Below are 16,278 nucleotides of genomic sequence, written 5' to 3' on the forward strand. Positions count from 1 at the left end.
GTTCCGCCCCTTCTGATGACGACACTTCCTATACGGGCCTTTAAAGCCACCATCTTACCCCCAATGAATCAGTTCTGTTTTGGACTCAGACTTGTGAATAACTCTGTCCTTTTCAAAAAGCCTTTTGCAGCCAGGGACATTATATGGATGGCTGTACCCAAACCTTTTCATGATGTCTGGTATGTGTTTCTATCACACTGTACATTCAAAAGACTGGCCTTTGTAGCACTCAAAAGTGATCAGAGACAATCAATGAACATTTTGGCATTCAGCTCTTTTGTTTTTTGACGTAACTTTAATTTGCATTGTTGCTATTAAATGGGATCTATTTGAGGGCCCCAATACTTTATCCTGTACTGTTTCACTTCTCCTCACACTGTGTATATGTGACTGAGGTGTGTGTTATAGTGTGCAATGCTAATAGATTGTCCAGGTATGTTCTCGGACACCCGCAAACAAAGTGGGTACAGAAAATTAATAAATAATTATTTTAACCAGCTTCACATCCCTTGGCAAATTCTGGGCACACAATAATTAAAATTATTATCTACAGTATTTATCTGTAAAATACAGTGTCTTTGTTTTTTGTATGTTTTATGTGTAGTTTTCTGTGCATTGTGAATTGAAATTTGGAGCACAGGTACATCTTGCCAGAAGTCACATTTTTGACTTAGAGCCTTTGGCTTTGCACCCCCAAAGGGGCAGTCGGAGGCTGAGGCCGAGTATGATTATGAGTGACATTAAATACTACAGTAGGATCTATCGACTTTGGAACAGCATTCTGCAGCTTGTGATAGTGGTATGATGGTTACTGTACTTGCCTTTCAACCAAGAAGCCGAAATTCTGCCCATTACTTTTTTACAGTATTTCCTTCACTTATTTTGTCTGGGCCCAAAACCACCCCGTTGGGGGCCATAGTGTTACTGGAGTTATTATTTATTATATGATAATGGAAGCTAGGGTCTGTTCTGGCAGTTTAAACTTCTTATATATTGGTCAGTTTAGAGACTTAGCTGAAATGGGAGGTCTGGTTCAACAGAGGACCACTGGAAATTCCCAAAACTGTGTGTTCAAGGAGTAGCTACTAAAGGGAAGTCATCATTTCATTTGAAAAGAGCTTGCAGGAAATACACGCAAATATAAAAGTAATTTTTTCATTTATGAATAGTTTGAGGTTAAATGATGGTGGGTAGTGATGAGTGAAACATCAAAGTTTTCATTCACATACACTTTAATGAAACAGGCACTAAAACGTGTTTCATTGGTGACTTCACAATTGCAAAATACATAACGAACTAAATCGAGTTTTTGGGACATTTTAAAGGTTTTTTTAGGGTAGAAAACAAGGAATATTGCTCCCTAAAGACACATTGTATTCATTATTATTAAATTATTTTTAGATAATTGCCTGCACACCAGTAAAATGAATTCTCTACACGTGTCTCATTCACATCAGCATGGAGGTGTAGCGTGTTTTTTTAAAATTGTGACATGCTGAATGTTTTCCACTTGAAGACACACTACAGGATAACTGCATGGAAAGCTGCTTGCTCACCACCTTGCCACTGTTATCTTGCAATTACCCTTTCCTGTTTCTTGATTCTTAATGATTCCAGGCAGGAAATAAACACTTTTTACTTCTTGTGTCAAGGGCACAGATTTCATAGAAAGCTAAACACCATTTGTTTTACTAAGATTTTTTATGGAATGAAACACCTAATTTCGTTGCAAATTTGTTTAATAGTTAGTTTTCCTTCCTCTTGGCCCTAAAAAATTATAAAATGGTAGCAGTTTAAAAAGTTTTACAGACAGATTCACCTTTAAGTTTGGATGATTTTGACTTTCTTATTGAAATTAGTACCTATATCTTTCATTTGAGTTGACGTGTTCAGTATAAAATTCCAGGTGTAGTTTTTTAAATCGGTGCAGTCTTATTTTCTTGATTTGAATTTTTGCACTTTATTTCATTTCAAACGTTTTCCTTGAGTTCAAAAAACAATTCAATCTATGTTATGGATGTTTTAGCAGTCAAGGAATCCTGTGGTCACAATTGTTTTTCAACTGAATGCATTTTTGAAATCATTATATTAAAATTGTGTTTTTCTGCAACACCATTTTGAATTAGTTATTTTGATGGTTGCTTACTGTTTTTAGGCAGGACAGCTGGACATGTGTGATGTGAGCTGCCAGAGCAGGTCTTCAGAGTAATGCCATAGGAGAACCGTTTTTAGTTTCCAAAAGATCCACCCACATGAAGGTTCCAGAAAGAACCTTTATTTGTATCTGTAACAGACTCTGTACAGTAAATAACCACGACTAGATGGTAACAACTTTGTGAAGTATCAATGGGTCCTGATTTTAAGAGGACTCTTGCTGCATCCATCCATTATCCAACCCGCCATATCCTAACTAGAGGGTCACGGTGGTCTGCTGGAGCCAATCCCAGCCAACACAGGGCGCAAGGCAGGAAACAAACCCCATGCAGGGCGCCAGCCCACCTCAGCTCTTGCTGCATACGTACAGGTTTTCCTGATCTATTAGTGTCCTGCTAGGTAGCCTACCACACATTTGAGATTACATTTTTTTTCCCTGCATATATGGGAAAACACAAATAACCAACTGCATATGCAATGAACCATTCCCACAATGAATTGGTGCTTTGTCAAGCAATAGTTCTATGAGGAACCACGCAACCCTTAAAAGAACCATAAAATGTCATTAAAGAACCATTATTTTTAAGAACATGTGATGTCATTACCGACCTGATATAAACCGTTAATGTCATGCACTTCCTGGCTTGTCCAAGTTTATTTGGATTCAACCTAAAAAGACTCTCATGTTATTTTTATGATTCATTTTCAACCCTGGTTACAAAATCTTTTTTTGTCTGTTCCACCACGTCTTTCAGCATCATATTTTGGCTCACTTTTCTTGTATATCCTGGTTTTTAATTTATTTGCTAATCCCCCTGACTACAATTTTGGTTTTACGCATTGATTTGTGTTATAGATTCTTGATGTCCTGGGCTAGTAGTTGACCTCAGTAAGTTTATACTTTTTCTTTTATCCTGATTCAATTTTCTTTCAAAACGGCTGTCGCCTGTGCAGTCCATACATTTATACTCCCTTATTCTCTGGCTGAAACCAAGAGAGAATGTTGATGTCAGTTAAGCCTTGGTACAAGGCAATTAAATAAATTACAACTTGATACAAAGTTATAACGCCATCCACTTATAATATTAGCAGTACATTTTTATTGTTTAAGTTCTTGCTTTTACTTTTCAGAGTAGCATAGAACTCCACACCCAGTCACTTTCAATGTGCACTTTGCACATTCTACCCTTATTTACATGGGTTGGCATTAGATACTCACGTCATCCTCCCATACACCAAAAGTGAGTGTGTGTTTGCATAATTAGGGACCATTAAATGGTCCCATCCAAGTGTGAGTGTCATGATATTAAGAGCAGGAACTTCTTTACATTGCTGGCTAATGTCATGTGACAAAGGGAAGCACCGGGATAGGATCTTGTACACAATAATTAAAATTATTATCTATTTATCTGTATAATACAGTATGTTTGTTTTTGTATGTTTTATGTATAGTTTTCTGTGCAGAACTGAAATTTGTAGCACAGGTACATCTTGCCAGAAGTGACATTTCTGACATAGAGCCTTTGGCTTTGCACCCCCAAAGGGGCAGTCGGTGGCTGAGTACGATTATGAGTGGCATTAAATACTACAGAAGATCTATCGACCTTGGAACAGCATTCTGCAGCTGGTGGAGTGATGGTTACTGTACTTGCCTTTCAACCAAGAAGTCCAAATTTCTGCCCATTAATTTTTTAATCAAGTTTTTCCTTCTTTCTTTTATTCTTGTCTGATCCAAAAACCACCTTGTTGGGGGCCATAGTGTTTCTGGAGTTATTTTTTATATGATCATGAAAGCTATGGTCTAAACACACACTCATAAGTGAGTATGTGTTAGCATAATTAGAGACAATTAAATGGTCCCATCCAAATGTCATGATATTTAGAATAGGAACTTCCTTACAGGGCTGGCGAATGTCATGTGACAAAAGCCAGCACCAGGATAGGATCTTGCCATCTACGACTCTACATTTTCTGGTTTTTCTACACCAAGATTTTTTACATTTGCTGTGAATGCTTATTTTCTTCTTGATTGGCTTTACAGTTTTAATTAGGCCACAAACTCAAACACAGACTAGGACAGCTATACTAAGGGTCAAAGGAGTTCACTTTTTGAAGTACCTATGGGGATTGCTCTTGGAAACTCAACACAGAGCCAACCAGGCTGAGGTTTGGAGCTTCCACCAATGGCATGTTTTTTGCATTGAGTTGGAGAACATTTGTGATGAGTGGCAGTGGGTGGTTCTAGATGAATAAAGAAAACCCAGAGTCTGAATTTGTGTGGAGGTGCAAACATTTGAAATGAATGCTTCATACTTTGGGCAAGTGCCTGATCTTGCCCAAACTACATGCAGTACTGTATACCATACTTTATTTATGATCAATGACATAGCAGAACTTTGATTCTCCCTTTAAATGACCTTTGTTCCATTATTGAACATCCCCCACAGATATGTACTGTACATAGTAAATATGGTAATCATAATGTGAAAAAATAATCACGAAACTTTAGTGGTGGCACAGTGGTGCAGTAGTTAATGTTTTGCCTCACAACTTTAGGAACCAAAGTTTAGCATCTGTACAACAATTTTACTTTTACTCTTTAATATAGATTAATTCCTTGGCATTTAGATAAATTATAGAAGTAATATGTGTTCAAATATTCTGAAAATATATATTTGTGAGTAGATGTCCAATTGCCAAATGTTTGCTGGAGGATGGGCAAAATGACATGCATACATGCCAGAGGATGCATAGGGGGTCCAGGAAGAAATCCCAGGAGTGGCAACAAATGTTGACCACTAGTCAGCACACAAGTCCAAAAAGGAATTTATGGGAATGTGCAGTAAATGGAGCACATAGCTCTGGAGGTAGGATAATACATTATGTTCTTTGTCACCTTGAAGACCAATTTAATAATATCTATCTATCTATCTATTTAGACGGAAGGACCGACTGACAGACCCACCCACCAACCAACCGACCGATAGATAGATAGATAGATAGATAGATAGATAGATAGATAGATAGATAGATAGATAGATAGATAGATAGATAGATAGATAGATAGATTACATTGCAGTAACAGTATTTTTCTTACGCTGCACTCAGTGCTTTTGGAAAACACTCAATTTCTCCATGACTTCAAATTGGAAAGGAAAAAAAGATAAAATGACAGGTTCCAACAATAATATTTTTAATGCATATAACTAAACATTAGGGCCAAATCTAGTAGTTTTTTCTGGAAATTATGCTAGAATGAGCAGTGGTTCCCTTGAACTGGATACACGGTTCTTAAAAGGGATGGCTGGGTTTGTAATGGTGTACAGCATTATGGGCTTAAAAGAGCCTGTGTGCTGTATAAGAACTACATCAGCTAAAGTGAAAGAGGCACAGCTGCCTGTGCTGCTAACTCAAAGCTCTGAAATCCTGGGTTCCAGCACTGCCTGGGAATTGTGACTGAATGAAGATAAAACAAAGTAATAATTTCACTCAATAACTGCAAGGGTACATTTTAAATGTGACTAATAAGTGAGTTATTAAGAGTGGATCACGCATGAACAAAACTGTTTGATAGGTTAAATGAGCCATAGTACTTTATTAAGATATAACTAATGTGGCAGCATTTTCTTTGGAGTTTATTTTTGAAATTTTATTGTCAAAATATATTTTTATTGGCACTATTTTTCAATTGTAAAACAGCTAACATACCTAAGACATATACACATTTTAGTAATAAATTTATATTTCTGATCCCAATTAAGTTAAGATGATCATTAAGTTACCTTGCATAGTTTAAGATGAAGTGTCAATAAAAATAAGCCTAATAAACAGAAAATGCATCTGCTGTATATTTGTTAGATTGAGCATTGCCTCCCCCATAGTTTCCAGTATTATAAACCTGTTCTGCAGCTGGCTGAAGGAGTGCGCACAGCCCCAGTGGATCTGGTGTTTCTTATTCATATGTGTTGAACATCAAATAATGCCTAGACACGTATGAGAGCTGCTCTTGCCTGGATGAGTGGGCAGCAGAAAGCAGTTCTGCATTGTTGTTGACAGGAATAAGCATCTTCCTCTCTTTTGTTTTAATCACTGGGCAGAAAAAAAAAATGTGTGTTCACATAAACATGCTATAGTTAGAGAAATATTTTTAGATATGCAGAGATGTAATCTTTGTTTCTTAGGGTTAATTTCTGTCCCACAGCTTTTAAAGTTTTTTTTTTAGATTCCCTACAATCATTTTATAAATTAAAAAAAAAGGTGCATAGATTTAATCGTACTAAAGTAAAACTAGTATTACTGTGTAGGAATTAAAATTTTGATTGATGGAGCAACTAATGCATTCTTAAAATTTCTTGTGCAGAATATTAATCTGAGGATTGCTACTGAGTTTGAAAAAATAAAGTGATGTTGTTGAATAGACCAATTCAAAGCTGATACTGGAAAGATTTAAAGCAAATGCATCTGATCTTTCTGGTTGTGTATAATGCACATTATTGTAAAAAGGGGAACTGCACTCAGGACTGAAGGAAAGAGAGAGGAAAGAGGATACTGATCGGATTCAGTATTCTTAGAAATTCTTCTGGTAGAAAATTTGGAAGGCAGTCACTGTGAAAAATGTTACATGCGATAAAAGTTTGATTGACTAACAATGATTTAAAATGTCTTTAACTCTTAACCGTCTTTTAAAAGTTAAGACATTTTAAATAAGGCTGTATATTTGGCATAAACAATCAGTAATTACAAAAATACTTTGATGGTGTGACGCTGCATTATTTTGGTGGTTTTATGTTAGTTTGTTTTAATTGAGAATTGTGATGGATGGATTGTAAGAATACTTCTTGTTTAATCTGCCAAAGTTTCACACACAATGTCTAATATATTAAGTTCTTCTGTGATTGATGTGCTGTTATTGGTGTGTTGGCATCTGTACCTACAGAATGCGAGGCATAATTAAGAGGATGGCAGTTAAAGTTTGCCACGACGTTATGCCGATTGTGTGCGCGCCCTTGACCTCTGCAGTAGAATGGACGTAGCCGGACAGTGGACGGCGAAAGGGACGACAGTTTACTGCAGTATGCACGATTCAGTGCGGTGCACTACAGAATGGACCCAATAATTGTTAATTAGATTTTTCAAAAATCGTCTTGATTATCTTCGGTAAAGAGAAAGCAAGCGATCGTGTCGACTCGCTATAGTTACAGAATGCAACAGATGCTATAAGAACCGTAAGTCAAACAGCCGTACGCACATAATATCCCAGGAAGCTCAAAGGATGGACAAATAAATAAATCAATATCTTGAGGCACCTCTGTCTGAGCTAGTTAAACAGCAACATTCCAAATAATTTTACCATGGGCGCATTCGCATATATATATATATATATATATATATATATATATATATATATATATATATATATATATATATATATATATTCGAGTATAACTGTTGATTGGTAATCAAGTTCACCCGCCCCTGGTTTTGTCTCCCCCCTCCAACTCTCTACGACCATGGATTAAACTAGTAGTCCTGTCTGGAAAATGGATGGATGACTCTGGTGTCACAGCAAAGCATGATAGTCCTTACCGCTGTATCATATTTCTGAGACTTTTTTTATCCACATTTCTACTCCAGATATGGACCTGTTTTGCTCATTCACCCATAACCCGATTAATCTTGAAGTCCGTCCGTGTTAACTTGATTATACATGGTGCACTAGTTAGCTCTGAAGTCTCACCGCTCCAGGGACCTGCCAGATTACCGGTTACTGCCTGTGCGTAATTTGCAGTCACCCCCAACGTTCTGGTGCTCTTTGTCCGAGGACTTTGGTTTTCTCCGCAAGGCGTACCTGCTTGTTCAGCTAGTCGCTCTTTCAATGTTGCGAGTGGAAAAAAAGAATCACTGAAGACAATGTGTTCTAATTTTATTAAAAAGAGTGAAAAAAAAATAAAATAATGTAAATTGACAGTATAAATTGTAAGAAAATAGTTAAATGCAGAATATTGTAACATTTAATGTGTATTAAAAAAAAAAAAAAAGAAAGGAACAGAAAAACCCGAACAACAATGAGCAAGAGAGAAAAGTGAGAATAAGTAATATTAACAGAGCCAGGCAAATAAGAGTTACACGTAACAGAGCATTGTCCTGAATTTTATCAGTGTAGACTGAAACAACCGAATGCAAGCTGTCTGGAATTTGTAAAAAAGAGTAAATAAATAGAATCTTAAAAGAGAAGCTTGAATAGTTAACACCGCACCCGTTAACTCAGATAAGCCTGCATCACGGGTTTAATCAGTCTGCTGAAGTTTACTTTTTATTCTTCCAGCATTTCATACTAATTTGTCCAGATCACTATAACAGGGTGGATAATACTACTTTTAGATCCACCCTAAATGTGTATTTGGTTAATATTTAAATACATTGTTCTCTCATGGCCCCACTGAATAAATCGAGCTACAGAAAATGTGTATCAATCTGTAGATACACAGACAGATAGACATGCACATTTCTAACCCGCTTTATCTACATATAGAACGCGTAGTGTGTGTTCATGTGCCGCAGCGTTGCTTTTCCTCCCCTCCTGCCTCACCAACACCCTACAGTCCTAATGTGACCAATTAGAATTATTTTCACGGGAGCGCGCTTTAGTTCGGCGACTGCTTGCTGAGCTCAGATGTGAATCGTTTACCAGCGTCTCATGAAACCTCGCTGCTCACATGCCTTGCAGTGTGATAGACAAGAAAAAAGAGTGCACTGCATCTGTAATGAAGCTTCACTGAATGCACAATGCTGTAGTTCGGGAAGCACGGATCTTTGATTGCGTTATTCGCCTTAATAAAATAGGGTAAAGATGGTAATGAGCACATGCTTTAAAGTAGTCGAGCGATAGCAGTGTTTATATATATATATATATATATATATATATATATATATATATATATATATATATATATATATATATATATATATCCCCTAGAGGCCACATTATTCAACATTTATTTATATATTTAAATATATTTAATGCAAAACCTCAAGCATGGGTTTGTGAAGTTATAACGTATTGCTTTACGATAAATGTTAGTCACTATGGTAAATGTATATATCTTTTCCACCTTTGCACCATTAACTGCATAGTATGAGCCATTCACTGCAAACCTTCAATTCACAAAAAGAAAAAAATATATAGCCTAAAAGGAGCATTAAGTTTAACGGGTCAAGTTTATGATAGTCATTCCCGAGGTTACTTCTCAGATCTTTAAATCTTAACTGTAGGGTAAGTGGAGGTCAGCTGAAACTGTCTCGGAACAATAAAAATATAAACGTTAAAATATTGTTTAAAACAAAAAGGCATATGCATATTAATCATACATGTAATGTGCACCTTTAAATGTCTCCGCGAAGTATTTCACTCTTCCTGATTTATATTCTGTCAGTGCTCCACTGTAGTACTTGAAATTTTGGACTCTGAATATTCATTGGCTTTCATGCGCAATATCGTTTTTATGGCTTCCATTCGAAAAGATTTTAAAGGCATATTTCAATTATCTCTCATTTTCGGGTTGCGTTATGATTACTGTTACTGCTATTATTGTTGTTACTGTTTCCTAACAATAATATTGTGTTAACCCTAGAAAACGCTAAAGCTCAATTTCATATAGCGACTTTCCCACGAATTAAAATCCAGACACTCTCCACAGTATACTTTCTCTCGAAGATGTTCAGAACATTTCCGAGTCGGCTTCAGTAAAAATTTAGTTTTAAATGATGCTTAGGGGTAGGCAACGGAAGGAAAGTCATGTATCTTAGCAGACGCTGGAGCGCTTTATATGTGCATGTGCACTTAAAGACGAATCTGCTATTCTAGGTCCTGTCTCTGTATTTTCGCTTTTACCCCCCTTGTGTTCGATGGTGTGAGCAAGGGAAAGTAAAAAGGCAGCCCTATCATTCGGACCCTTCTTCCCTCCCATCACCCCCTCCCTCCTCCACAGGAGAAATTCAGTTATTCAAGCACTAGGACGATCCCATACTGTCTACGATCCTACAAGAAATATAAACCATTCGAAATCCTCATGTTCAGAAAACGCAACAGCTGCAATCAGCCGGACATCCTTTTGCCTGAGTGTTTTTGCCACCACTGAAAATCTTCATTTAGTCTTCGGGTTCCCTTTAATTTTTTTCCTCTGGTAGGGAAATTGCTCCTCCGCCAGCATCAGCAGCCGCGGCTCCTTGATGTTGTGGCGGATTGTGCGCATGCGCCCCACATTGGAATTACTGCACTGGCCACAATAAGTTGGCTATCTTCTGTCTTCACTGAAATTCTAAATCATATCAAAACTATGGCGATGTTGAGAATCAGGAAAAGGAGCTACTTTGGGGTCTGGACGTTCCTCCTAATCGTGGCGGTTGTCTGTGCGCAAAGGTAAGTCATCAGGGTGGATGTTCCTTAGTTTGTATGATCGCCTACACTTCAGCATAATACAATATTATCTAGAGAATCCTCTGCATCTAAGAATTGTATTTTTCTCCTTTCTCTAGTGTCAATGACCCTAGCAATATGTCACTGGTTAAAGAAACCGTGGATAGACTGTTGAAAGGATATGACATTCGCTTGAGGCCAGATTTTGGAGGTAATTAATAACATTTAACGGGGGTTTGCATTTGTAGCTCTGTAACGCGTGTCTGCTTGGAGGGCTTTGAATGGCATGGTGTGCCAGGGTTGATTTCAAAGTTAAACACACATATACCTTCCGGATACACTGGCAGCACTCGGGCCACCTCGGAGACGAGCAAGGTGGCAGCCCTTGCTCCATTCCTTAAGAATTAATTGGATTTTGACCCGATTTCTTAAGCAGTGCCCGTCAGAGGCGCCTTTACAGGTTGAGAACCCGAGCTGTTTATTGTAACTTTTAATATATACCATGCAAAAAGAAAAAATGCATACTAAATTGATGAATATGCATGCCTTTACAATCACTGTTACAATTTATAAAGTCATTGCACATTTTTTTTTCTCTCGAACTCTAACAGAAATGCAGTGAAATTTGGAGGGGGGAGGGAAGGGTGCGATTATGTAAACATTGTCAAGACGTGTCTCAAAGCTAATAGAAATATCAGCTGAATGGCCATAGAAAACCACGCATGATTTCCACTTCATGCTACACCACATCCTGGGGCTTGGGGAAAGGGGGTGCATTCCCGAGTTTAACTGGGAAGGCTGCACAGGGTGCGGGGTGTGAGAGGACCACATGGTTGGCAATGAGTGAATTTTAAGGAAAATGTACAATATGAAATGCCCTGCAGTTTACACTAAACAGTGCCCATTAAAGTCAGACCTGAGTTATTGAAAAGATCACATACCAGACAATTTTGTTGGATTACAGGTCCCCCGGTGGCTGTTGGCATGAACATAGACATTGCCAGTATAGACATGGTTTCAGAAGTCAATATGGTGAGTACCCAATTATCATTTCATAAGATTCCCGGAAGAGTGTCACTGACTGCCGGTCTCTTTTCTGTATGGTTAGAAATGAGGTGGTGGGGGGTGGCAGGGGCGGGAGGGGGTGATCCGGCCACACGTTTCCCAAGTCTGTTTGTCCTGAGTATGGATTTATCTTTGCTTTTTTTTTTTTTAATGTTGTATTGGACGTAAAGCTTTCGCCTCACTTCCGCACGTTGTGTTTTTGGTCACCTCAGCGGCTACACAAGCGCGCGTCCCGTCCCAGGCTTGACAAGTTGAATTAGAAGTAAATGCTACGGTTTGACTCATGCTGTCTTTTTTGACATTCTGACATCACATTATACAACTCTTCAAAAATCGAACAGATATGCACATAAAAGACTGATTACTTCTCACAAAAACCTCTCTATGACGCTAACAGAAACTCGATCACTCTGTCAATTTTTATTGTATATTACTCCAGTTTAAGGCGAGCGCTTCAAAAAGGGTTTAAATGATAATGAGATGTAATGTAAGACAACTTGCACGTCTCACACCTGCTGCATGTTACCACTCACACGTGCCTTCCTCCACGCAGACAACGGACTGCGCTCAAACATTGTGTCTAATTCACGCGTATGCGTACCCAATGGATGACAAGTATGCACGCACTCAGCGGTGTCTCTCATTCTGCTACCTCATGCCACTCGCGAAAATGTGGGCAGATGTGCCCCACACGCGATCAGCCTCTCCAAACACACGCGAGCACCCACAGACACAAAATAGCATACATGCTTTCACACGCGCACATATGCACGCCTACTTTCTCTTTCACACGCCCACACTGTCACTCTCACATACACACGCTTGATCTCTCACTGTCCATCTTTCACTCTCACTGTATCACGCATTTAATTTTGCAACTCCTAAAACGATGGTCGTTCACTGACGTATCGCTTTCCCGTAGGGTCTTGATAGTCCAGATCCCTTTATTGCTTACCTAATCCAAGGGGAAAAAAACAAAATGAAAGCATTCCAGAGGAATGATGTTGCAGGTGTTTAATTTCAAGTGAAACAGAAGACGAGTGCCTCAGTATTTGATCTGGGTTATGAGCCACGGACCATATCCGGCGTGCTGATTTATTCCCAGCATCACCTCTCAACTGCTACATGGACAGACGTAGTCGAGTTAAGCTAATACTTCGGCTGTGCTACCGAGAAAAACACAGAAATTATGCTTCATGCAAGGGCATCCCCTAGTGCTGTTTAAAGAGAAGTACACCTACAGCTCTGTGTGCCTACTGACAGAATCGAACACTCTTTACAGGTTATTATAGGCATTTTAAAGACAAGGCAATTCCTTACTGAATAAATAATCATGACCCCCAAATGATAAGTAATTAATCTGCTATAAATCAGGAACTACAAATGTTATTTTCTGGAAATATACCACAAAACCCTTGGAAAAAATGGTATCCATACAACAGAGTATTGCTAAACACCTGCACAGTGACTTACACGATTCTAGTGGTGAAATGTTAATTTCCTATGACTTTTAACTTGCTTTCATTTTTTACTTATGCATGCTTACTGTGATCTGTCTGGATCATATGGTTATGGTTTGCACTGCTGTGTCAGAATTTAAGGAAATTAGGTTTGACTAGAATCAAAATAGCATAATTATCACCCCATAATCCAGAAGGTTTGAATTCAGGTGAAGTCCAGCACTTTAGCAAATTGTAAGTGTATTTCTATTCATTAGGGTTTGGGACAGGTGCCGTCTCCATCATTGTTTCAAGATTCTAGCTGATTTAGCCTGTAACTGGGATTAGGGTCTCTTTTACATATTTCTTGGCAATGTTACTGAAACTTTTCAATGTGAAAAAATAAAGCAAAAGGGAGCTTATTACTAAATATTAAAGTAGAACACATAAAATGCTGAGAATGGAAGAAATATGTGAACAATTATATAAGCAAACGATTAAACAGGCAGGCATATTGGAGAGCAGTCCAATGTACTTTAATTACAAACAGTTCCAAGTCTTTGTTTATATTTCCACAATCAAAGGTACATTTAGCGTGTCGGTTTAATTGCTTGTTTATATAACTGTTAATATATTTATTCCAATTCTTATAATTTCATGTGTGCTGCTTTAATATTTGCTGTAGTAAGCTCATCTGCTCTCTTTTGCATTGCTTTCTGAATTTGGGTGTGGATGTTCCATTAAAAAGGAATGGTTTTTCTGGTTACTTCCCACTGCATCCATTTGTTAATTTTCAAAATCACTTTATTCTTATAAGATGGGCTGGTGCCCTATCTGGGGTTTGTTCCTGCTGTGCGCCCTATTCTAGCCGGGATAGGCTCCAGGACCTCCAATTGCAACCTTGTTCAAGGCTAAGTGGTTTTCAAAATGAATGACTTTGTTCTTATAAATACTGAATACAACATTTATAACATGAACTTTTGTTGCTCAAAGACAAAACAACTCGTGCTTTTTATTTTGAAAATTTGTAACCTTCCAATAAAACAGCAAGCAAAGAAAACTGTCATAATGAAGAGAACTGTGAGTTATACACTACATGTACAAAACTAAAAGAGTTTCAGGCTTCACTTAAACAATTGTCCTCAGGCTTCTTATACAAGTGGCCTCACAAACTCTGTGTGTGTCTTATGTGAGAAAAAGTTCACCTTGTTAGGCCGCTGCTTTATTGAAGTCCCCGTTGCAAATTCAGAACTGCACCAGATGTGTAGAACCTTTGCACATGTCATATAAACAATAAAGCACAAAAAATGTTAATACTTTGGTGTGCTGGATGCAAGTTAAAGAGGTTACAGAAAAAAGAAAATGCAGAAGTTCGATGTTTATAGACTTTGAAAAGAGCAGCTAAACAAAGCTTGATCTGCCAACTAGGCTCAGGGTATAGAAATCAAAGTTTCCTATGAAATTGTTGGGGTGATTAGAAACCACAGAAATCAAAGTTTCTTATGAAATTTTGCAGGTGATTAGAAGCCATGTTAATTTGTTAAATCCATGAAATTAGTTAGTATGTTTTTTGTGACAAGATGATAGGCATTGTGGAACAACTCCTTTGCATTTCCTTCTGTAATGTTCATTCTTCTAGCTCCTAAAATGTATTATTAAGAAAAAAAATTAAAGGTACAGTTTCCTTTTATTACTTTCCTATCTTTCAATCTTTGTTTCAAAACCATTTTCTTATTGTTTTCTTATCACAAGTCGATAACACACACGACTAAGTGTAAGACCTTAATAGAGATGTAAAGGTTATGAGAAGCACCACCCACACACCAGCATCTCTCACATTGTAGAAGGTCAGAACTTAACTTCAACTTTTGTTTTTCTCTGCACAGCACATTGTATAATTAGATTTTGTCCTAAAGAAAACAGCGCCTCATTACCTAATCCAGTACGCCCATTTTCTATGGTGTTGTCCTAATTAGTGATCTGACCAGGCTTATGCAGAATAGCTCTATTCGGGATGGCCTAGAGGAGAAATTGCCCTATACCTAAACTGCTGCACCTAGCTGTCGTGAAGCATTCTTATTAACGTCCTGACTGGGCTTCTACCACATGAGTCTATTTAGTCATTGGCCGGCGGGGAGAATGCTCCTTTACTTGGCCCATAGTTCCTAGTTGCCATGGAGCTCTGTTATTATTGACCTGACTGGGCCTGCAGTACACACATCTACTTAAAATTGTCCTGAAGGCTAGAGTGCTCTCTGTGTGACCTGTTGTATCTAACTGTTGTGTAGCACTCTTATTAGTTACCTGAACAGACGTTTGCTAGACTTCTTTACATGCCAATTGACTTTGTGAAGAGCGCACTCCTTAACTGACTACTGCAGCTAGATGTCATTGATGTCTATTATTAAAGACTCAACTAGGCCTATAAATACTCTGTGATTGATATGCAGGGCAAAGGGCTCCTGATCTAAACTGCTGGATTTGGCTACTGTGGAACTTTCTAATTAGTGACCTCTCTGGGAATGTGCCACACATGTCTGTTTAGTGATAATTCACAAGAAGGAAAGTGCTCCTTAACTTAAGTGCTCCATACTGTTATCACGACACCATCATTAAAGACTTCACCAGACTTGTGACACTTATTTAGTAACTGAGATCTGACGTACCTTCAGTATCCTATAGATCTCTTATCAGTGACCTGATCCCAGAGAGGTTACAGTAAAAAGAAGTAAAATGTATTTTATATATTTTCATATATTATTGAACACAACCCCTAGGTATGGTAATGGTGTAGAGATAGAGGGCAATATTTTTTTATAATTGGAGTCTAGAAGTTTAGGTGAGGCTATCATCATGATATAAATACAAGAACTGAAAAATGTTTTGTTTTAAAGTCCAGTGCCTGAGCTTCATCAAAATGAATGCCTAGAGGTGGGATAAGGCATTAAGATAGACATTCAAGAATGAGTTACTTATTATCTTACCAACTTCAGAATCTAATGTGTGTGATCAAAAATGACTCTGTACATGGACTACAAACTATTGCAATATCTGCAATATCTGTGTTGCCTTTGGACAGATGCATCAGTGAGGTCTGTTAAGGGTACCCCTGATTTTACGTGGACTCCAAACGGACAGACCTCCCTTAGTGACTGGATTTTCTAAGAGAACTCCTTAGCAAACCCATGTTTGTTACTTTTGTGT

General features: G+C 38.0%; 1 protein-coding gene across 2 annotated transcripts in view; it reads left to right on the forward strand.

Moving 5' to 3' along the window:
• Nucleotides 1–9,969: 9,969 nt before the first annotated feature.
• Nucleotides 9,970–16,278, forward strand: part of LOC120542793 (gamma-aminobutyric acid receptor subunit beta-2) — a 317,891-nt gene continuing 311,582 nt past the window's right edge. For both annotated transcript variants that reach the window (XM_039775446.1, XM_039775447.1), the window contains exons 1-3: nucleotides 9,970–10,573; nucleotides 10,690–10,781; nucleotides 11,535–11,602. In XM_039775446.1, coding sequence (XP_039631380.1) covers nucleotides 10,491–10,573; nucleotides 10,690–10,781; nucleotides 11,535–11,602 — 243 coding nt within the window. In that variant the 5' untranslated portion in view covers nucleotides 9,970–10,490. The remainder of the gene's footprint in view (nucleotides 10,574–10,689; nucleotides 10,782–11,534; nucleotides 11,603–16,278) is intronic.

This window comes from Polypterus senegalus, chromosome 13 (genome assembly GCF_016835505.1).
Source record: "Polypterus senegalus isolate Bchr_013 chromosome 13, ASM1683550v1, whole genome shotgun sequence".
Lineage (NCBI taxonomy): Eukaryota > Metazoa > Chordata > Cladistia > Polypteriformes > Polypteridae > Polypterus > Polypterus senegalus.